At 30.7% G+C, this 24,826-nt stretch overlaps 1 protein-coding gene across 5 annotated transcripts in view; it reads left to right on the plus strand.

Moving 5' to 3' along the window:
• LOC111623122 (sodium-independent sulfate anion transporter-like) overlaps positions 1-24,826 on the plus strand; it is a 40,689-nt gene that overhangs the window by 9,886 nt on the left and 5,977 nt on the right. For 3 of the 5 annotated variants that reach the window (XR_002756392.1, XM_023365607.1, XM_023365605.1), the window contains exons 1-15: positions 4,665-4,856; positions 6,627-6,712; positions 10,464-10,543; positions 10,618-10,672; positions 10,738-10,828; positions 12,308-12,501; positions 13,680-13,752; positions 15,323-15,367; positions 18,606-18,666; positions 22,216-22,271; positions 22,352-22,492; positions 22,566-22,624; positions 22,691-22,777; positions 22,844-22,943; positions 23,026-23,102. Coding sequence is in view for 4 of the 5 variants with exons in the window: in XM_023365607.1 (XP_023221375.1) it covers positions 4,682-4,856; positions 6,627-6,712; positions 10,464-10,543; positions 10,618-10,672; positions 10,738-10,828; positions 12,308-12,501; positions 13,680-13,752; positions 15,323-15,367; positions 18,606-18,666; positions 22,216-22,271; positions 22,352-22,492; positions 22,566-22,624; positions 22,691-22,777; positions 22,844-22,943; positions 23,026-23,102 (1,380 nt within the window). In the remaining variant the exon portion in view is untranslated. Of the gene's footprint in view, positions 1-4,664; positions 4,857-6,626; positions 6,713-10,463; positions 10,544-10,617; positions 10,673-10,737; positions 10,829-12,307; positions 12,502-13,679; positions 13,753-15,322; positions 15,368-18,605; positions 18,667-22,215; positions 22,272-22,351; positions 22,493-22,565; positions 22,625-22,690; positions 22,778-22,843; positions 22,944-23,025; positions 23,103-24,826 lie in introns of those variants that run through there. The other 2 variants (XM_023365606.1, XM_023365608.1) reach the window with 2 other exon arrangements.

Genomic DNA, 24,826 nt, shown 5'->3' on the forward strand with positions numbered 1-24,826 from the left:
CAATAGAAAAAGCACATTCCTTTAATTTTAATTGTTTTCCTATACTAGGATTAACAGTATTTCATGACGTAGCAAGCATATGTTCCATTAGTCTCATGTGCAGGTACGTTTGTCATATAAATGCAACACTATACATAAAAATAAAATAATTAAAGCATTGATGATGGCAGTAATCTATTATTTTCATGTAATTGTTCGTACAGACACAATGCCACTACAGCAAACAATTCTTCCTGTATACATAATTACCTCATACAACTGTATTTATGTTAATTTAACAGATCATTTCTTGTAATTATTTACTTTGTATCGATAATATTTCTATACGTAGGCCTCCTAACTAGTTTTCTCCTGCATACTAGGGCCTCAATTGGGCAAAAAGGTGCACGAGGCATCAGCTGAAGCCTCTCGGATGTAGAGTCACAATAAAGTTAATTTTTAAAAATAATTTTTAGCTTCATAAGCATTGTTATTTATTGAAAATGAATATAAATATTTTTAACAAAAAAAAAAAAGGAACAGATTATTAATTATTCACAGACACGCTTCGACACAATATTTTCTCGTCGACTCGTTATATAAAGATTGTTTAAATGAAACCTTCCGTGTCAATAATGTATAAGTAATGCCGATACGGCCTGTTTGTCTGTCTGAATTTAGTGTATATATATAACTGAAAGAAAAAATATAAGAAATTATAAGTAGGAAGATCAGATAGTGATGAAGCAAGTAGGACCATTCAGCAACATTTAATATTTTATGTAAAAAAAAAAAATGTAACAGGAAAGTAATACAAATGAATTTTTATTGATACGTGATGTTTTACTGGTTTTATTCATACATTTTTATTGATTTCGAAGGCACGTTTGCAACTGATCTAAGGATCATCTCACCTGTCTCAAACACTGATTGCTGATCGTGTTTTATAAAAGTAAAAATTGTAATTAGCAGAATTGTACGTAAAAATAGCAATTTTATGTGTATAATATTACATAATCACTAAAAAAATTAAAGGTGATTACTATTATAGAGAGAAGAGAGAGAGTGTGAGGGAAAGAGAGAGAGAGAGAGAGATGAGGGAGAGAAAAGGGGAGAGTGAGAAAGGGAAGGAAGAGGGAAAAGAAGAAAGGGGAAGAGAGAATGAGAAATAGAGAGAGAAAAAGGGGATTTCCCCCTTTTTCTCTCTCTATTTCTCAGAGAGAGAAAAAGGGGGAAGAAAGAGAGAGAAGTGGGAAAAGAGGAGGGAAGAGAGAGAGAGAAAGGAGGGAGAAAGAGGAGGGAAGAGGGAAAAAGAGGAGGGAAGAAAGAGAAAGGTAAATAAAGAAAGAGGGAAAAGGGAGAAAGAAAGAGAAGGGAGTAAGAGGAGGGAAGAGGGAGAGAAAAAGAAGGGAGGGGAGAGAGAGATACCTTCCATAACCACTGTATATGACTACTGTATAACAACTACTAGACTATATGAGGAGATGATAAATTATTATAAAATTAATTTAAGAATCAAATTATTATTTCAGCAACCCAATAGTATTGTTTTTTTTCCAAAATTATCACAACAGGGGGAAAAACATCACTATTGGATTGCTAAAATAATAATTTGATACAAATCGAAACAAGAAGCTAAATGAAGAATTAATTTAAGAAAAAAATTAATATATTTAAATATTTTGAATTTTTACAGTGTTTTAATCCGCTTTATAAACTAATAACACATTATATTAGTATAATTTTTTAAATATTACAAATAGTTTATCTATATTAATTTTTATGACATTGAATAGATACTACAGCTACTTTATTTTAAATTCATTCTATTAATTAATTAATGATAATAAAGATTAATAAATATAATATTGGGAAGTTGATGAATATATAAGAAGGATGATAAACCCAGTAGATGGCAGCAACAGTTATGAATAGGCAATAAATAGAAGTGGAGAAGTGTCGTTGATAAAGTGTGTTTAAGTTGAGGATGAGGAAATCAGCGAATGTTGTTATAGAAATGAAAGGAGAAAATAAGGGAGAGAATGAGCGTACGTATGCTTTTTTAAGTTATTTATTTAATTTTCTACATTTTTTCACATTAAAATTTCAATGTTCAGTCCAGGAGAAAGTTATACTTAACTTAACAATATAAGTATTATTTATTAATTTACTTATATAAAGAATAAATACAAATACTTTCGTGATATTAGTGACATTTAAATGTCTTGTTTATCCTATTCAATTTCTCGAAAATAATGGACAATTTTGTTTTTTTCCCCGCCTGTTATTTATTAATATAACAGAGAGAATGTATGAAGATCAGTAGGAAAAAAAAAAAATGACCTCCCCTAAGATTTTTACATTTTTGGACTCGGGGTGGGGCTTAAAACATCGAGAAATACAAAAAAAATTAGGGGTTTTTTACCCTTTATACATATGGATGTGTGTACGTGGGGGCACGATTTCGTTCACCCAATTTAAAGCTTAATAACTCCTGTGTCTTTTGTCGAAAATTTCTGAAATTTTGCAGGGAAGTTTGGGTATTAGGGGTATTGATTCTGTTAAATTTTAGTGATTAAAGGTCGAGGTGTTGGCGAGATATAGGAGTCACGTGCCATATTTCGAGTGAGGTCGGACCTAACGAAGATTTTACTAGTTATTAGCATTTACAATTTTATATAAAACTCGTCTATACCATTGAAATTAAGCTTTGTCATTTTATAATAATTATATTATTCAATTTTTTAAAAAATTGAAAGATTGATTCCAAAATCCTATGCATCAATTTGAAGGGGTATTAGAGGTAAGTGAACATTTTTTGTCAAACAACATAGTGTCAGAGCATGCCATTATTCTAGTAGAGAGCCCAGAACAACCATGGCAAGCCTGTTGCTTGGTCACTGATTGCCAGACCTCTTGATAGGACTGTATGAAAGTAAAATTAATTTTATATCAAATCTCTTAAGAATTGAGATTATAGAATATTGTTTTTAATAATATAATAAATTAATTAAAGCAAAATGAGAATAAATATAAAATTTTCTTATTGTCAATATATATTAGGAAAAAATTGACACACACTAACGGAAGTATCTATGTGACATCTAATGGAATCTCACCAGGTAAAAATTTGCATATATTTTGTCCAGCTCATTCAGATTGATATTAATTGAACATATCAGAAACATACATTGTTGTGAAAAATACAGAACTGTCTAGTTTGATTAAAGAGTAATTTGCTGGAAAAGTACATTAGGTATTTTGTCTCTCTCTAGAACTGTTTGAACTTGCATAATTTAAAGTTGTACTTGTCAACATATGAAGATAACCCATTAACCAGGTTTAAAACGTTAGTGTTCTTGAAATCTCATCCACTGTTAAAGATGAATTGATTAATTCTGCATATACATCAATATTTAAAATTTTTGTTATTTTATTTTATCATTTTTCTAAGAAAATTATTAAATATTCTCTCTAAGTTTCTTGCAAATGTTTTAAATTAGCTGTCATGTTCATTACCAAAGAAATCATTGTCCTTATTATATTTATATTATCATTAAATAACATGAGCCTATGTTTTGTTTCTGTATTTAGCATTCTTATTTCTGTATTAAAACATTAACACCTTTTATATTTCAGTAAATTCAGTAATTCAGTAAATTTATTACTATTCAGTAAATTTAGTACTATATTCAGTGGTGATATTCAAAATATTTAACAAAGGATTCGCTAACAGAAAATTTTTCCTTAACAATTTTTTTTTCACTCAAATGGTGCATTAGCAACATTAATGCAAAAACTGACCTTAAGACACCCATATAAATAAAAAAGATGCATTTGCAAAATTAAGTCAGTTAAAATTTAACATTTTTTATGCCAGAGCTATATTTTTTTTTATTCTGATGAAACTGTGTTGTTAATTTACTTTGCTTTATACNTTCTTTGTTAAAGGTAAGCTTGAGCTTTGAAACAAAATGTATAAAACAGTAGTAAAAATTGTGTGGGTACGGCTTCAAAGACCCAAACTTATCTTTACCAACGAAGAATTCCTAAGAAAAAAAAATTTGACTGTTGTCTAAATTGTTTATAATTTTTCACTTGGTACAATATTTTTACATTTTAGATGTTTTTATTTGGATAGGAACTGTTTTTTGGTTAATGATTGTGTTATTACGATGACATATTGTACAGTTCAGTTGGCACAGAATGTGATGTAAAGGTCACTAATCGAATGCTTTCAATACATCGTCAGTAAAATCATTACAAAAAGTTTTAATTTACATAATTTGAGCTGCTTTTATTCTGGATAGCATTTTGAATGAAAATGATTTGTTTCCATTCAAATTTATCCTTATAACCATGAAATTAAGCCATAAAAGTAGCTCTGTAGGAAACCCACATGAATTTTGACCTATTAACCTGGAAGCTTTGCTAGCATCTCACTGATGAAGAGAGTGGCTTAAGTTTAAAATTTTTAGTTTTCTAGACTTTGTAATTGTTTTTCTCCAGGAGTGTTGCCATTGCCAGATGAAGAAAAGAAGAAAATACACTGTTCTTGGCAATTTTTTCACTTTTCGATTGCTTATATTTTAGCAACCCATATAGAAAATCCTGAAATTTTTGCACACTGCCTAAGAAAACAAGTATCTTTTGAAACGATATACTTTTTTTTATATTTTAGTATGGTCTTTATACAGCATTTATGGGATGTTTTATGTATACAATATTTGGAAGCTGTAAAGACTTGACAATTGGACCAACTGCAATTATGTCATTAATGACTGCGGAATATGTTGGTGCTGGAGGAATTCCATATGTTTTGATAATGACTTTTCTTTCTGGTTGTTTGCAGCTTCTTATGGGAATTTTACATCTTGGTATGTATTTATTCATACATTTAGTAAATGGTTGATAGAATAGTTTTCATACATACGTTTTTTATTATATTTTCCAGGGTATAAATAATGATAATTTTTGTAGTTTAAATTTTAGATTAATGCATTGATATTTCAGCACATTAACAGATGGAAAGTGTTTTTGTTATTTTACATTACAAAGTATTACAACACTTTGAATCTGACAGTTTCCATAAATTTCCTCACCTAAAATCACTGGCATCAGAGCTAAAGATATTGCAATGCAATCTTCATTGACTTTCTCTTCAAAGTATTTCTTTTCAGCTGTAACTGAGATGAAATATCATTAACTATAGGACTATCTCTCACAGCTACAGTTATCTCTTCTGCTCTATTAAAACAACTATGAAGCATATTCTTAAGACATAAATAAAAATCATCTTTAAGGACTGAAGTAATATATCATTTAGCCAACTCCTGTTAGACGAGGAAGAATTAGCATGCATAAATAACATGATGCAGGAGCATCCAGCTTTTACTATCTACGAATTCAAATGCTTGCACTTAATGGATTCAAGTAGATATGTACAAATTCTGCGACAATTCGTATTCATTATTACTTTTTGAACCATTATAAACTGCATGTATGCAATTTTCTGCTAACTAGATTTCCAGCGTTACATTTACTTTCAATGACTTGACAATGTTTTGTCTTGGTGATTTCAAGATTGTAGATGTTTGATGTGATGTAATGTTCCATATGACTATTGCTTGATGTTTCCTATAGACTAAAAATCTGTTTCATCTTTAGGCATGCATTTCCTAAATATGAATGCTTAAAATAGTATATCCGAAGAATTTGCTTAGCATGTACAATACAGTTTCAATTACTTTTACTATATGATGATCATAAAAATAATCAATAACTGGAATATTAAATATATAATTAATAGTTTTCTGTAATCATAAGACTTTGTTGAAATGATTTTGAAAATTCATATCAAAGTCACTTTGATTACCATAATTAGATAACCCATGACATTGTATACCTCTTAGAAAAATACAGGAATGAAAGTCAAATCTTAAATGCTTTCAGGATGGCCAGATATTTACCAGTATGCAGTTTAGAAGTTACAATGTTAAGAAATTAAAATATTGCTTTTTTTTCTTTCACTTCTATTAACAAATCATTAGTAGATACAGAATATCTGGTCCTGTTTTTTTTTATATATAATAATCATATTAATATCTGGATTATTTCAACTATAATTTGACTAACTATTAATAATTAATATAATTTTCTCTCTAAAGATAGGCAGTTATTATCTTATTTCTAACATTAGCCAATAACTGTTGAATTTATTTAATTCAAAGTAATTTTGCTTTTTTTGGATGTTGAACAGTTCGTTAATTAACTTATTGTACTAAAAAATAGGTCATTCATGGCATTGACTTCGAATTATTTGTATTAATTAACATATTACTTCAAGGTTTGCTTGCTTAACTGCTCATCACTTAGAAGCACCCCAAATTTATAATTGCATATGCTATCCTATGAGGATGCTACATGCTTTAAGTGTTCTTAGTTTAAAAAATTTGATGTTAATTTATCAATTTAGTTAATTTATATATGATTTCATTTGAACTTTTGTCCAGCATTTACTACCTCATCCATTTACCCTTGGCTATTTTATTATTATTGGCTATGTTATTTATTATTTTTGCTAATTTTTTTTCAATAAAATTACATTTTTTTAAATGTCATCTGTTAACTTTATTTCTTTTTATTAGGATTTCTTGTGAACTTTATATCTGCATCTGTTATAAGTGGTTTCACATCTGCAGCTGCTATTACAATAGCTTCAACTCAATTAGCTGTAAGTAATCAATGAGATTTTTAAGTAAATATTTTTGTAGTAATAATAATCAAAACAATATTTAAAAAATCTTCAATTTACTATTAAATCAATAAGTGAAACTCTTCCTTTTTTTTAATTAAATTGCTTTTTTCAGGGTAAAAACTTTATAGAAACCTTTAGCACTACTGGGTTACCTTTAATGCATAGAAATTTTTAACATTAATGCTGGTAACTTTCCAAAGGAAATTTTCAGATAACTGGTTTTCACCGATTTTTAGATTTTATTTAGCAGAAGATACTAAAGAAGGCCTGCGTGGATACTTTTTCCATTACAGTCTTTTTACATCTTTTCTTGACTCTCCTCTTACACCATATTATTCACTGCTTCCTCTTCATACATATCTTCACAAAATTTTACATGAAATCAGCCTTTATAGGACACTTTGGATGCAAAGTACAAATTACTTTATACTTTACAGTCATTGATGAAAAAAATAGAAATGAGTGAAGTAGGTCTGTGCAAAGGTTTATAAATAATTCTGTGCACAGCGGTATTGTTTATATACACTTACGAACATTTTAGAAGTTGTCATAACATTGAAGTATGCTCTACCAACTGTTTTGAAATTTTATAATCCAAACAAAAACATCTGAGATGTAAAAAAATTGCACCAAGTAAAAAATTATGGCAGATGACAGTCAAATTTTTTTTCTTAGAAATTTCTTTGTTAAAGGTAAGCTTGAGCTTTGAAACAAAATGTATAAAACAGTAGTAAAAATTGTGTGGGTACGGCTTCAAAGACCCAAACTTATCTTTACCAACGAAGAATTCCTAAGAAAAAAAAATTTGACTGTTGTCTAAATTGTTTATAATTTTTCACTTGGTACAATATTTTTACATTTTAGATGTTTTTATTTGGATAGGAACTGTTTTTTGGTTAATGATTGTGTTATTACGATGACATATTGTACAGTTCAGTTGGCACAGAATGTGATGTAAAGGTCACTAATCGAATGCTTTCAATACATCGTCAGTAAAATCATTACAAAAAGTTTTAATTTACATAATTTGAGCTGCTTTTATTCTGGATAGCATTTTGAATGAAAATGATTTGTTTCCATTCAAATTTATCCTTATAACCATGAAATTAAGCCATAAAAGTAGCTCTGTAGGAAACCCACATGAATTTTGACCTATTAACCTGGAAGCTTTGCTAGCATCTCACTGATGAAGAGAGTGGCTTAAGTTTAAAATTTTTAGTTTTCTAGACTTTGTAATTGTTTTTCTCCAGGAGTGTTGCCATTGCCAGATGAAGAAAAGAAGAAAATACACTGTTCTTGGCAATTTTTTCACTTTTCGATTGCTTATATTTTAGCAACCCATATAGAAAATCCTGAAATTTTTGCACACTGCCTAAGAAAACAAGTATCTTTTGAAACGATATACAAGGTCTGTTCAAAAAGTATCGGACCTTTGGTAGGCAAAAATAAATTTATTTATTTTGAGGTACAAAACCCTAATCCTTTTCAAAGTAGTCTCCTTGGTAGTGTATACACTTCTCCCAGTGTTCCTGCCATTGCTGGAAACACTGCTGGAACGCATCTTTTGGAATGGCCATCAGCCGGTCCGTTGGATTCCGCACGATGTCTTCTCTCGACTAAATTCGGGTTCCTTTCAGCGGCATTTTCAGCTTGGGAAATAGCCAAAGGTCACACGGAGCCATGTGGGGAGAGTACGGAGCGTGACGAACCACAGGAGTGTTGTGTTTGGCAACGAAAGCCCGAATCAGATGCGCAGAATGGGTGGATGCGTTATCACGATGGAGCTGCCAAGTTTTGATCGACCACAGATCTGGTTGTTTGCGTCGCACTGTATCGGAAAGACTACGAAGGACCTCCTGGTAGTACTCCTTTGCAATGGTTTGGCCTTGTGGTGTGTACTCACGACACACCACCCCACGAGAGTCGAAAAAACTGTCAACATGACCTTTGATATTGCTGCGGACCTGCTGCGCTTTTTTTGGCCTCGAGAATCGTCCCCGAAAGCCTGCTGAATCTTGCGAATGGTTTACGCTCGGGTATCGCCAAGGTTTTTGGCAAAATTTGATGTAATATCGCTGCTCACGTTGTTCAGTCATTTTCCAGCTTAGTGGAATCCGACGAGAGCGCACTACATGACCTCACTCATAGGCCGATTGCCAACGACTGACGCTTCCTGCAGGTGGGAAAAAATTCAGGGCTGTGCATGACTGTCCCCTCCACAACTCCACCGAAGGAGGCCGCTCGCGCATCATTGGTTTACGTGGAAAAAAAGAAAGGTCCGATACTTTTTGAACAGACCTTGTATTTGGAATTACTATAGGTGTTTGAGGACAGAGAAATCGACCCCTGAAGAATCCTCAACTCTAATTCTTGTATATACTTCAGTCAGTGACTTTTTCACTTGGTACATAGTGACTGTCATGACTCTATACTCATTTTTCTCCCCTATATTTTTTATAACTTTTTAATTTTTCTATTATTTTGTCCTATAAGTGTCAATAAATTTATGAGGATAACAATAGAAAACAGCAAAGAAAGAATTATCTTTAAGAATAATTCAGAAAATTTATAAAACTAGTATTGGTGTTTCAGTAATGGTATTACTCATCAATTTTCAAAACTTATTGTTTTTATAAACTATAATTTTTTATAAAAGTATATATAATCTATACTCTATATTATATACAAATGAACAGCTGAATTATTTAAGGTTATAACTAGACAGCGGATTTTAGGCAAATGCCTATTTTTTTCCTTGGCATATACATGGCTAACATTTTGTACTAACTACTTCAGTGAACATTTCTTCGATATCAAAAACTTCTGGCCATTTTAGCGGACAATGCAGTTTGTGTAACTAAAGCAAAGAAAATTTTGAATGACATGTTTAGAACAACTTGGTGTACAGTACGTCAAGTATTATTTCACATTCATTGCAGTTACTATTACTGCTCTTGAAAGTAGTGGGAAACCTATATATGAACAAATTGATCTCCTCAACAGAGCAAACCAGAAACTTTGTGATGCACCAGGTACTGCTGCAAAAAAAAGTGAAGAAAGAGTTGAAAGTGATGCTTCAAAAGAGACTTGGATTAAAGTGCTTGTTTGTTGTGCTTGATGTGCAGGAAAGAAGAGCAAAACTGAAAGCGAATTCCCAATTCATCATCTTCCAAGGTTCAAATACTGTCTGTTATCTTCAGTAGATGTGGAACACTCTTTCTCTGCATATAGATTAATTCTCAGTGACAAACGTTGCAACTTTTTTATTGAAAATTTGGAAAAAGTGCTTGTAATATATTATGAAGCTAACTATGGGAAACAGAGTGAATAAAAAATGTAAAGATAATTGTTTGTCTACTTTTGTGTTTGCATCATTCTGAATACGTGCATTTTTGTTTGGAATACATGTGATAAATAAAAAAATTCATTGTCCTGATAAGTAGGTTAATTGTTTATTGTGCAAATTTTGACCGCCTATATTTTGTTTATAAAGCCTAAACGACACAATTTGAGCTTATTTTAAATGCCTAAAACACCACTTTTAAAGACCTAGATGTCCTCTGTCTAGTTATAACTTAATTTTATGACTGTTAAAAGCAGCTGTTGACCATTAAAAGCCCCTAAATATGGCAGTTTTCATTTAGTTCACTTGAGTAACAATAAAATTCATTTTGTAGTTATAAGGATATGAATATATTTTATTTAAACTTAATAAAATATATTGTAGGGTCTTCTTGGAGTAAAAGTTAAATCTCAAGAATTTTTTACCTCAATTTATGAAATCTTTTCAAAGATACATACAGCAAAGTAAGTGCAAAATATCCTTACACATTACATCACAAATTTAAGATTATATAAATTGAAGTATTGAAATTTTTCAGTTATTGGGATACTATTATGGGAATTTTGTGCGTAATAATTCTGTTATTACTTAGGGTAAGCTGATTCTTTATAAATGATAATTTTAATTACGTTCCTAATTTCTAATATAATTTTAATAGTATTTTAAAGAATTAAAATTTAGAGAAGACTCAACAATTACTCCAAAATTGAGAAAAATTTTGTCTACAGTTTGGTGGATGATTACAACAGGTAATTATTTCAATATTAACTGATATATTTAGAAATGCTTTCTTCATATGAAAAAATTCAATTAAGAAATAGTATTAGTAATTTTCCTCTGAATGTCAATTTGTCTGTATATATGTTCAGTCATTCTCTCATACACACTAATTGTAATATAATCTTTTTTCTCTATTAAAAGTAATTATATTTTACCTTTCTTAAATCATTTTAGGCTTCTATAATATATTAATTACTATAGCTTCCTTGTATTGTTAGTTCTCTTAATAAAAAAGTAAAATGAATTGTCTTTTGATTGAGAGATTTGATATTTAACTTTCTTTCTATTATGTTCTCAAATCTTTTAACTTAAATTTCATTCACTTCTAATTAAAATAGAAGGCATCATTGTCAAATCTTAAATGTTTTAGGGAGTGTTCCATACAAACCCACCCAATCCAATTACCGTCACCATTCCACTGGATAAACTCATCATTTGTTTGTGTGTATATAAGTACAATCGGTTAGCGTATGTGGTAGTGATGGAAACTCATCATCCGCCTCCCCAAACCTCAAAAAAATGGCCATAAAAGTGCTTACTTTTTTAAAAATATATAAAAATTACTAAAGTAAACAGAACAAAATCTTAAAGCGCTAACTATTTTTGTGCTTTTTACAATATTTTAAATAGAATTTTATTTTTAAAATTCATTACTTTAGTCGACGAATCAATTTGGTTGAGCAACCCCAGAAATGTTTAAAGGTAGTCTCTCTGAAATATTGGGCACTATTCCTCATCAGCCAACTCTATTGTAGGTCCATGTGGCTTAACCCATGATGAATATGGAAAAGTTGTGCCCACAGGGCAAAAAGAGTGAAAAAAAAAATTGTGAATATTACTTTATTAACATTCATATTTTAATTAGCTCAGAATATATAAGTAATTTAATATTTTTTCTTCAATTAAAATAATATATAGTATGTCTTGTCTCAAGAAACAAAATGTGTACAGCCAAGTCAACATCTCAAAGCTTCTATAGTTGAGCTTCATCAACAAATTACATTCACTATAATTCTGCCTATAGTTTTTGATTGGTACATCGTGTATATGTTTAAAATCTCCAGAGAAAGTTAAAGCTAAATGTCATACACTCAACATTGTATAGAAAGCTTATAACTCTTCTAATATCATTAGCTTATTGAATTATAAAAAAATTAATTCTAAACATTTACAATATTAAATTGCATAACGTGTTTTTATTTTAATTTTATGATATTTTACAAAATCAAGATTTTAGGAGAGGTCTTTATATTTATCTGTAAATAACTTATACTAGGATTAACGTAATTGGATGAATCTTTACATCATTTACTGTAAATTTTTCAAGGAATATCTTTTCATATGGTTTGCGAGATGCTTTATTTGCAAACAGTAGTTTAATTGCAATAAAATTAAAATTATTATGTAGTGTAATAGTTATTTTAATAAATATATTTTTTTTATTGCAGGAAAAAATGCTTTGATTGTTCTTGTCTGTGGAGGTTTAGCATCTATTCTTTTAATTTATAACATATCTCCATTTACACTTACTCAGGTTATCAAAGCTGGTTTGCCACCATTTGAACCACCACCATTCTCTGTTGACGTCTATGATAATTCAACTAATAAAACTGAGCACAAAGATTTTATTAGAATAGTTCAGGTTTGTCATTTGTGTTGAGTTTTTATTTCACTGAATAATTTTGTTTTTTTTTTTTTAGAAACACTACTCTTTCTGTAGAGTTATCAGTTAATTTTTAATATTAACTCCTAAATTTAAGTTAATGTATGTATATTTAACATATATTCACTTTTATACAAAAATTTTACAAATACAGTCGACCCTTCTGTAACAAGGACTCCTATAGTCCGGATTCCTATATCACTGCGAAAAAATTGTGACAGTATTTGTACAAACATGCTAAAAAACACCTGTAATTCGGTAAAATGTCATCACCGACTCGTGTCACGACAGGATTGCACAAACCGTTGAGTTTAAATGAGCAGCGGATGTACTAAAAACCATTTATTATTTAACATCCATAAAAATTATATTTATATTAATGATGTCGCTAACTTTCAATGAATTTTTTGCAAAAGAAAAATAATTTATCAGGAAGCACACGAGCACCATTCAATGACAATCTCCACGACAAAAACAAGCTTAAGCAACAGCATAGTCGAACTGTGCACACTCGGTAAGTAATCCTACAATTTTTTGTTTATAGCATAGTTTATATAGATTATTCCCAAAAAATTATATGTATTTTGGAAATGTTGAGTCGAATTAGTCTAGAATCGATTAATTTTATGGAAGAAACCTTTCAAACAGCCGTAGTCCGTAAACTGCATACATGCCGGGCTGTGGACTCCTAGAAGCTGGATTCATAAAAATAGGAACATATCTACCGTGTTATAGGGGGTCGACTGTATAAACTAACAAGATTTGTTTTTATTAAAAAAGTCTTCTATATTTCTTTAATTTAAATGTTATTTAATGAAATATCTTTTTTTAGAAGACTTCTGGATGTATATAGCTTTTTATTATAAAAATACCATGTGTTCTCATATCTCGTTCTATGATTGGTGTCATTTCATCAGTAGAAATAAAAGAAAAATATCTTTGTGTACGAAAATTTATACTCAGCATACTGAATGATGATGATCAGACATTAAAATTTTATTAATTTAAAATATATGAGAGTGGTTGACACGTGAAATGTTAGTGTAGAATGTTCGAAGGTTTAACTGGTAGAAATATATTAATTTGGACTTTAAGTTTTGAACTTATATTTAAAATATTTTATTTTTGTTAATTTAAAAACAAAAACTTTATTTCAGGATTTGAGAATTGGTGTGATTATGATTCCTGTGATTAGCATCTTGGAAGCAATTGCTATTGCCAAGGCTTTTGGTAAATTTTAGTTTTATTATAGAAAGTGCATGTACAGAATATTTTGTATCTCAACTATGTTTTAACTGAAACAAATCATTTACATGGGACTGCTCAATTAATAATAGATTTAGTGTCATTTGCTAATGAGTAGATGGAGTGTTTGTGAAATATTATAAACGGAAAGTAATGAGAAAAAGAAAATAGCCAAACAACCAAATAATATTGTTTTGTTATTTGTCATTACTTGGTTGTATTTGGTTAATTATAAGGAAATACATCTAATTTTGTACAAAATTTCACATGAGAGTTCAAAGTTTTGCTATCCAGTGAATACTAAGAGGAATAATACATTTTAATAATTAATAATTATATTCCTATGAATCATTACTTATAAATTTGTAAAATTGTTTGTAGTAAAACCTATAAATGCCAGAACTTGAGAGGATTATTTTTTAATGTCTTTCAGGTTTTCTAGTTTTACCACTTTTTTACTGTTTTTATTGCCTACATAAGTTCTCAGAAAATGATTCTTTTTCCTTTCATGAGATTGAGTGAAAAATGTCTTATCATATTTACATTCTGTACGTTGGTTGTCGTTGATGTTTTAATGAAAATTTATTGAAAAGACTGTGTGTATCCTTTATAAAAAAAAATTCTCTTCAAAGCTTTTATTAGCAGAAAACTTGTATTTGATTTAAAGGCTCAGAATCTTCTCTTTGCTGGCCAATGTAATCTTTTGTTTTTTAGTTTGTGATTCCACAATTTTGAGAAGATTTTTATCATCAATATCTGAGGATACAAGCACAAAAGTAAAAACATTAGAATAACATTGCAAGAGAAATGGAAGCTTGAACCCTTCAGAGTACCTTTGAAACTCTAACAAAAATAATTTTTCCTAATGGATGACACTGCACTGATGTGGAATAAGACCACACAAATTTTTGTGTGGTCTTGTACTTCTAAATTTGATATTGAACAAAAAAGGAATGGAGGAGCAGATTATTGCAAGAATCACTTTCATAGACAGAAGAAAATTATTACATGCAACAGTAACAGATGAAACAGGTAGGAAAACAAACATAAAAGCATATGTGATAGGAGGTAATTTGGGTTGCAATAGCATGATTTCTCCCATTCCATTTGCATCTCATAGGTTTTGGCTTTGAGAATGTTTGTTAGGTTAATGTAATTGCCTTTACTTCGTAAAGTTTCCACCTTACTCAAGTTCTGACTTTTGCAGTTTTTACTGTGTTTTTATTTTTAAATACAACAATCTGTGATTACCACACCTGAGCAAAACATTACAAAAAAGATTCCCATTAAAATGAAAAAGGTAAATAATAAATAAAAGTAATAAATTCAATAAAAAGTATACATTCAATGAAAACAAATAACAAGAAATGGACAGTATATAAGTATACAAAATAAGATGCAAAACAAGAGAGAAGACCTAATCTAAACACTGCAATATAAAGTATCTTTTACAAAATTTCTTAAAACACATTTGTTTTATAATATATATATTATTAAATTGGATTCAGAAATTAAAATTGTTTCAGAAATACATTGATATTTGTTTCCTCTTTAGCTAAAGGAAAGAAACTTGATGCATCACAAGAAATGATAGCTTTAGGTAAGTATATTCATATTTTAAAAGTTATTTATTTATTCAACAAGAGATACTTTAATATTTGAATTAAAATAGGAAATTAATATGTAAAAATTAATGAATTAATTTTAATCCTAAACAATACAAGTATCCCCTCTCCACTTTATGAAACTTTTCGTAAGTCAAAATGGTGTAAAGCAAAGAAACAATTACCATTAATTTGTGTGGGATAATTTTTTGAGCATTTACAGACACAAAATATAATGTACCAAATTATAATAAATAGCACTAACATATAGTAAAAGCAGAAATATAATAAATACACAGTTTGTATAAAGTAGATATAGTGTAGATATATGTACAATGTAGTTTTATTTACCATCAGAATTAGGAAGACGACAAATGCATTGACAGGTCTGAGAAGTAGTGGTAGTTGTTAGGATGATTTGTGGACGATGCAGAGCACTGAGTTGTAGGAAAGAAAGGAAGTGGATTATCTACGAATCCATCAGGACAAGCCGATCACTAGCATGTACGCTTTGTCTGCCTGCTTCTCTGTCAAAGGTTGAAGTTTGTTATCTGCTATGGCTGATATAATATTGAAATATGACAGTATGCTTGACTGCTTAGCTTCACATAATTTTTCTATCATACGGTTCTTTTTAAACATCCTGCTCTAAACCTATACACACTTTCAAAATTAAAGCCATACTTTTCTGCAATTATTGTACACTGCCAATTTTAGTGAAAATCTTACACAAGTGCTCCACATTCAGTTCCTGGGTGACTTTAATTTTACATCGTTTGCTGTTACTATTGGTTACAATTCATATTCATTCCTCTTGCAATTGACTTGGCTCTTTTTGTCAGTTCTTGATCATGCTTATCTGTCAGAATGCTAAAATCTCTTCAATATCATCTTTATCAACTTTCACCCTCCTCCAAGTCTCCTTAGCCAAAACCAATATTGCTGTGTTTATTATTGTCGTTCAAAAGTTTTTAAAATCATTTACTGCTTTAGAGAAGTGAACAATTTTAAAAACTCCATTAATTTAATTTCATTATAGTTCCATTTCTCATTGAGACTGTTAGTCTATTGAGAACATCTCAAGGTTGCAATTGCCAACTTTATATATCTTTCCGGACCTTTTGCAAAGATACTTTGGAGTTTCTTCTCTATCAGTAGCACTTACTATATGCAAAATATAATTCATTTTATTGTAAGGCTTATTGTGGCTATTTGACCTTGATCATATGATTGCAGTAATGATGTCATAATACATGGTAAAAGCACAATGTGGATGTTACCACTATATCTGGTAATGCCAAATGGATGAGCAGCACAATTACCAACAATAACAAGATGAAAAAGCATTGTCGAGGTTGTTTTCTCTACAGTATTTTTTTCAACAATAGGACTAACATGCTCACTTGTGTACTCAGAAAAAATCATTTGAGTATTTCATCCACTTGGATGTGAATGAAGCAACAGGAAGTATATTCTTATCAATGCCTTTAAAGTACCTATTCAGACTTTCTGAACAATTAAGTAGTAAAGGGTTAAGGAGAAACAATACCAGTGGCATTAATAATAGACATCAGGGTAAACTTGTCCTTCAAAGCTTTATATACCTCGTATATCCCTTAACCTGTTTTTCTAACCAAAAAAAAATATTTTGCTTGCAACTTTTTCCAATAAATTGCAATATTATCACAGTTAAACATTTTGTATAAGCAAATGTTTAATCTTCAATGTAAAATCTTCTGTTATTTACTTCAGTTCTGGGAAGTTTTTGTTAGCATCAGTGAAGCTGCCAGTAATATTTATAAAATAACATTCAGTTATTGGTTAATATTAATAATACTTGATGCCTCCTTGTCTCCAGTTAATATATCAAAGGAAAAAACAATAGATTTCATAGTAGATTACTTGATTAAAATTATTAACAAGTCATTATAGTGTGCTTTATCTGGATTTAGTTTGTGCATCCATTAGCAAGATGAGTACTAAGGTAATAAAAAAACTGTAAGGGCTCATAAGGATGTTATGCATAGCAGAAAACCAGATGTAATTAAGTGTTTTGATGGTGGTGATTTGAAATAAGGACTTTGTGCAATCTTTAAACTTGCCTGTGTTACTGTTCATATTTACACAGAGGAAAACTAAAAATATTGAAAGCAGCTGAAGTTTCTATTGATTTTGCTTGTAAGAAAGTGGTTCCTTAGTTGGATAAAATGTAAAGTCTTTTCTGTTATCTTATACTTAAGGAGAAATCAGTCATTTTAATAAGACTGATTTTTTATTAAGTATGTGATAACAGAACACTATGCTTTGTACACCTATCAATCCATTTAAGCAATAGACTATGTATATAATATGTATACAATATCTGAGTTTAATCTTCTTCCACAGTGTTAGTGGCTACATCCAAAATGATTACTGGAATGAATGTAAGTTTGAAGTTTGTACATTCTAATTTGGGTCCTTCTAATATTGGCTCTAGTTATGCTATTATGTATTAGTCTTGAAATATATTCAAATTTTGTATTCTGAAAGTTATAATATGGAAAATAGTTACATTGCACTTTTTATGTAGACTTCACTTGTATCTGATTTATTAAAAGATTTTGCAAGTAGTAATATAATTTATACATAAACAAACCTCATGAAATCCAATAAATTTGTAAAGCCAAACAACGCCAGATTACATTGCGATACTTTTTTGCAGTTATAATTAATTTGTGTAAGCATTGCTCCACATGAAATTGCAGATTCAAGTCTTGCTCAGAGTCAATTCTGATAGTGTAAATACTTATTAAACTGTATTAAGCAGGCACCACACATTCTGTATTTCCTGATTACCACATAATTGCCTATTTGTCCCCTTTGATTTAGCATAATATAGTGACAAGGAGTAGGAAATGGCAAATTCCAGACATTAGTCAAGAGTAAATAATCTACACTGCTCAACATTGGCCAAATGTTTGCTCAGCACTTGGCAAATGTGGTATGTGTGGAGCCTACGGAGCCAGCTTTAATTCTGTGGTTTGATTGACTGCCTGGTCTAAATGCATTTGTAAAGGGCTAAAAGTTTTGATGATTTATGGCATCTTCCAAAAACCATCATTAATCGTTCCTATTATACTATGTTATCAACATATTTTATTTAAAATTTTGCAATTAGATCTATTAAAATGCATTTTATATTAATACGCTTAATCTAAAAATCATTTGAGTTTTTAATTAATTTATTTATTTTAGGAATTGGTAACATAATGGGTTCATTTGTTTCTTCATTTCCTGCTACTGGAAGTTTTTCAAGGTAAGAAACATAATACTTGCATTATTTATTATTACATAGAACAATAAATTTCATTATTCACATTGCTTTTTATTCTTTGTGAAACAATTTGTGAATAGATATACAATTTTTTCATTTAATTTGATTATAGATTGGTTTAAAAAGTTTCAGTAAGGCAACTCGATGCCTTTTTAAAAACATTTTTAGAGTTAATTGTAAATAGCATAATCTGTATCAGTAGCATAGCTGTGGGCAGCCCAGGTCCTCCTAATCTTTGTAAATAAATAAATAAAGAAAAATTCAAATACAGGGAAAAGAATTGTATGAGACAAATACGCTGATACATGAGTATATAGAATAAGTTTATTCTTCATACACACTATTACAAGAGAGAATGTAGGTTTGTGTGTTTTAATTTAGGCCTCCTAATATTTGTTTTAGTTGTGCCACGTGAAATCTTTCATGCAGGATGCATTCATAAGTTGAATATGAAAACATGCAAGATTTATCAGTTGCCATATTGTGCGAATAAGCGATGTTATTGCAATTATATTTTAAAGAAGATTAGTTGGATTTGCAATTCTGATATCTCTTGGTGACATTTAAGAGGTATTATAGAGTAAGAATACTGAGAGTATGAGTATTTCATAGTAATTGCATTTTAAAACAAAGTTAAAATGTAAATACAGTGGTGCCTCCTATAACGTACTTAATTCGTTCCAGGTGCACGTTCATTAAGTGAAAAGTCTGTTATACGAAATGCATTTTCCCATAGAAATACATGTTAAAACATATACAGTAATTTGTTTTGCATCATAAAATAACCATACTGTACCATAAAAAAATAAAAATGGAGCAGTCACCAATTATGCCGGGTAGTCAGATGATGTGAGGAGGAGGTGGAGGAACACTTTCTTCACACATTCATACAGATAGACTTTTTATACATTGCAGTAGGTCTCTTTTTATTGGTTTTTAATCAGAGTCAGATTCAGCAGAGGCTACCGGGGCTTGTAGAGTGAACTCCTCTTGTTCTATCCTTTGTTTTTTGGCAGTTGGCTTCTTGAAAAAACATGTCCAAGGTGGTCTGTTTCTCTCTCTTCTTCAACACCTGTTGGAAATGACGGGCAAGGGTGTCATTGTAGAGATTATTGATCCTGTTGGCCTCAGCTCTGTTTGGATAATGAGTGTTGGTAAACTCCTGAACCTCTCCCTGTTTGACAAAGAAGTCCTTGTCAACTTTCACTCCTGATGATTTGTTTCAATTGAAATCACCTTTCTGTTTTTTTAGAAGCCATGATTTTCACAACACTTGAATAAATGTAAATACCCTGCACTGAGGTGATGTACAATATGTAATAAACAAGGGAGCAAGCTGAATCCCAACGGAAGCTCTGTACTTCAGATATATTAATAATATATTCTAATAATACTAATATATTCTAAAAATAGTAGATTGTCATTGGCAACGGCAAAAGAGTGGAAACATCATTCGCAACTTGTTCACAGAAATGTTTGCCTCATGTAACGGCCAAACAGAAAGTCCGTTGTTCACAGCTTCTGTTATTCAAGGTGTATGTTATACAAGATACCACTGTACTTTGAAGGACTTCAGTTTGAATGCTAAATTCAACAAAAATTTGCATCTGAGTTCAAACAACAGGCTATAAATTGGCATTCAAAGGCTATAAATTGTGTTTATGCTTCAAGCATATTTTCCCAATGTGTGTACAGTGGAAAAATGTGCTTGCAGCATAAATTGTATTTATGCTGCAGAACGAATTATATGTTTTAACATGTAGTTCTATGGGAAAATGCATTTCGTATAACGGACTTTTCACTTAATGGACGTGCACCTAGAAGGGATTAAGTATGTTATACAAGGCACCACTGTATTTAAATTTTAACTTTGTTTTATACGTAATCAAACACATTGAAAATAAAGTATGAAAAAAGAACTGAAAACATAATGAGAGCACTTGCATCATAAATACAATTTATGCTGCAAGTGCTGTGTGTTTAATTACATATACTGTATTGTGTGCTATTTATTGATTTAACAATTTGTTCCTGCAGTTTTTCTTTGTTGACAGCTTTTGAGCACCTCGTATGTTTTGTAAGCTTTAGTTCAAAATTTCCCAAGCAGAACCTTAAACACATTTGACATGCTCAAAGTTTTGGAGCATTTTCATCATACACATTACAATTTTTTTTACTATATGTATGTAAGGCATTATACCCTCTCTGACACTTATAAAGCATACTGTATGTATGCTATATCTTTTATCCCAGGACATTACAACTTGATTTTATTCAAACAAAATGTGAAGAAAAAAGTTTAAAATAAGGTTCTAAACAACAAATACAATCTCACATTAGCAATAATGTGTTAAATTTCTGAAATGTTATAAATTATACATCTATGTTAAATAAGGACAACTTTTTGACAGCTATCCTTACTCAGTATGCAAAAACTGTCTGTTCAATGCACTATAACTTTTATTTATTTATTATGTCATCTGAGAAGTGTGTGGAGGCAACTGAGTTTAAGAGAAAGATTATTATATCAACAATTGAGGTGAAAAAGGAACTTATTACAAAGCACAAAAGCTGTACATCTGGTGGCCTTGCTAAGATGCTGAAGTTGATGGTGTGCGACTAGTTTATGCAATTTTCATTTTATTATACAATATTTATGTATTTTATTTATTGTTTTCATGTTTTAACTTATTAGGTCATTTAATTGTGTTATTTTTACCTTAAATTATGTGTGTTTGCTGTTTTAAGTTTATCGAAATGAAATATTCATTTAAAAAAAACTTATTGTTTTGTTAAGTATTGTTTAAGGTCTGGTAATGGATTAATTCACTTTCCATTATTTCTAATGTGAAAAAATTGATTTGGACAATGAATGGCCTCCTGGAATGAATTAAATTCAAAGTACAAGGCACCACTGTATATTCGTTATATGGTCAGAGTGAAAGCTAACTTTTGTTTTCTCAAGCCTGACTAAGCAGAGCTTGATGTTCATATGCAGGTTCATTGCAGATACGCCTCTACAATTTATACAGAATGCCCAGCATTTAGTATATTAATTCATTTAGCTCATCACACATTACATGTTGTAATGTTCTGGTATGACCTTTGGGGATTGGATGGCTCCTTGTGAATCTAGATTGTGGATTGGCTCTCTCTACACCCTTTATCTGATCTCAGACCTCACCCATACCTGAATGTCTTTCCCAGATAAGTAGTATGTAATCTTTCTCTCTCTCTCTCTCTGACCTCATCTGAACATCTGAGAACATAGTATTATCATCTCCAAGCCATACTCTCCACTCCACTATACAGTTGAAATGAAAAGCCAAGTGAATTCAACATTCAGGACATTTGAAAATATCCAATTATCCCAAATATAAAATGTTTAGCTGTATTTTTAATTTTATAGTTATAATTTTATCTTTACTGAATAACAGAATAAATCAGATCAAATCATTATGCTTAATTTTATTAAACTATAACATCAAAAAGTGTAAGCTTAAAGATTAATAATAATTAATTTGTTTACAGGACTGCAATAAATTATAGCAGCGGTGTCAAAACTCAGTTTGGCGGAGTATTTACAGGTATGAGTTTTTAGTGCGTGCATATATTAATTAAACTGCTATCTCCATCAGTAATTATAAAGTATATTTTTTTATTACAGGAACTACAGTAATTCTTGCATTGTGCGTCTTGTCTCCATATTTTCGTTACATTCCTAAGCCGTCTTTAAGTGCCATCATAATTGTTGCCGTTCTTAATATGGTGCATTACAAAGATATTCCAGTTATGTGGAGGACAAACAGTGAGCTTATCCGAACATCATAAAAATTCTTGGATATATTATTTATAATAATAATAAAAATGCAATATTGCAGAACTTGATCTGTTACCTTTTCTTGCTACTTTTATTTGTTCATTTGTAATCGGGTTGGAAGTGAGTATGTTGTCTTAATTTGTATGCTAATTTTTACGTATGTGTTATAATTGTAAAATATTTCAGTATGGAATTATTATTGGTATGTCCCTTGCATTGATGATAATCCTATTTCAACAAGCAAGACCAAAAATAACATTTAAAGATAAACTGGTAAGAAATTTACTGTGCTACATGAAATGAGTCTTTAGCAAAAATATAATTAAAAAAAAATTTCAGACCTCACAGGGACAAAAATATTTATTCGTCCAACCTGATAGAACAGTATTGTTTCCTGCTACCGATTATCTTACCAGTAAAATTACACAGAAACTCCCAGGTTAGTTACTTTAATGGAGTAAAATGTTTGTCTTCTATGTTTTTAGCGTATATAAATTGCCATTTTATCTTTTCGTGTTTAGATAATAAAGATTTTCAAAATTATTTCGTAGTGATCGACGGTGAATATATCATAAGTTGCGATTATACAATGGCTGTTGTAAGTGGTGTTTTAACATCGTATTAAATTCATATTAATTGTTACTAATTTTTTTTGTGTATTTTCTATTGAATTTTACATGTATTATCAGCTGTTGCTACTTTTAAAATATAATTTATAGCTCTGACACATCATACTACAGTGGAACCCCGGTTAACGAACGTCCTGGTTAACGACCAAATCGGTTAACGAACTTTTATTTTCCAAAAATTTTGTCTCGGATAATGAACAAAATTCGGATAACTAACTTAACGGCTTTTTGTGTCAAATTTGTAAGCTCACTTTCACGAAACTTCCTGAACCACTTATGGCAGGTGAAATCATCAATGGCTTCCTGACCATACACAGAACATCTTATTTTGTGTCTGCAAAGCATTCTTGCCTTTTCAGAAATAAAAAAAAGCTTAATATGTCGAAAATGCTCCTTATTTTCTGCCATTTGTAATGCTTAACAAAATTTTAAAAACACAACTTTATTCTCAAGTACTATCTGAGATCCCTTTTGTCAAACAACATCAAAATTTTACATTTGTGAAGGAAATAACACTTCAGTGTTGCATTTTTAGCCAGCTGGTGCTAAAAACGGGACAAACTTTTGCATCAACCCATAGTTTCCAGCTGTTCTGGAACCTCACAAATTTCAGTTGCTCTTAGGCGTGTGCGAGGTAAGCATTGCTTTTTCGAGTGTGCTAAACTTTGTTTTTTAGTTTTGTTATTTATACTGTATATTTAATCAATATGGCACCAAAGAAAGAGAGAAGTGACAGTGGAAATGGAAAATGTTTTAGTGTAGCATTAAAGAAAGAAATTATTGCAAAATACGAGAATGACATTCGTATTTCTGACATCACTAAAGAATATAATGTGGCTAAAGGAGTGAATGTGATATCGAAACAAAGATCTAAAGTTTTAGATGAAGTTGAAAAACTGTTGCTAATAAGGATCAATGAAAAGCAACTTGCTGGAGAAGGTGTTAGTGAAGCAATAATTTGTGAAAAGGCTAAAAATTTATACAATGACTTGTTGACCCAGACACCCAGTACAAGTGCAGACAGGCAGGACTTTAAAGCGAGCTGAGGTAGTTTGATAGGTTTTGTTGACGAACTGGCATTCACAGTGTCATAAGACACAGGGAGGCTTCAAGTTCAGATGAAAAAGCAGCAAAAGCATTTGTAGATGAATTCGCAGAGTTTGTAAAAAGTGAAGGATACGTCTGGAATCAAGTGTTTAATTGTGATGAGACCGGTCCTGTTTGGAAGAGAATGCCTAGATGAACATACATAACCCAAGAAGAGAAAGCACTTCCCGGGCACAAGCCCATGAAGGACACTCAAAATCAACCCACTTTTAGTCTACAATGCTGAAAATCTCCGTGCCTTTAAGAGCAAAAATGTCATAAAGTCCAAACTGCCTGTACAATGGAAGGCAAATAGTAAGGCATGGGTAACTCTGACTTTATTCATGGATTGGCTCACAGAAGTGTTTGCTCCTACCATTAAAAATTATCTTCAGGAAATGGATCTTCCACTTAGATGTCTTCTGTTAATGGATAATGCTCCAGCACATCCACCAAATTTGGAGGACGACTTGGATAGTGAACATGACTTCATCAAGGTCAAATTCCTTCCACCCAACACAACTCCATTACTGCAACCAATGGATCAGCAGGAGATTTCCAATTTTAAAAAGCTGTATACCAAAGTGCTGTTTACCCTGTGTTTTCA

This window comes from Centruroides sculpturatus, unplaced genomic scaffold, assembly GCF_000671375.1.
Source record: "Centruroides sculpturatus isolate CEXI.00-Female unplaced genomic scaffold, Cexi_2.0 scaffold136, whole genome shotgun sequence".
Lineage (NCBI taxonomy): Eukaryota > Metazoa > Arthropoda > Arachnida > Scorpiones > Buthidae > Centruroides > Centruroides sculpturatus.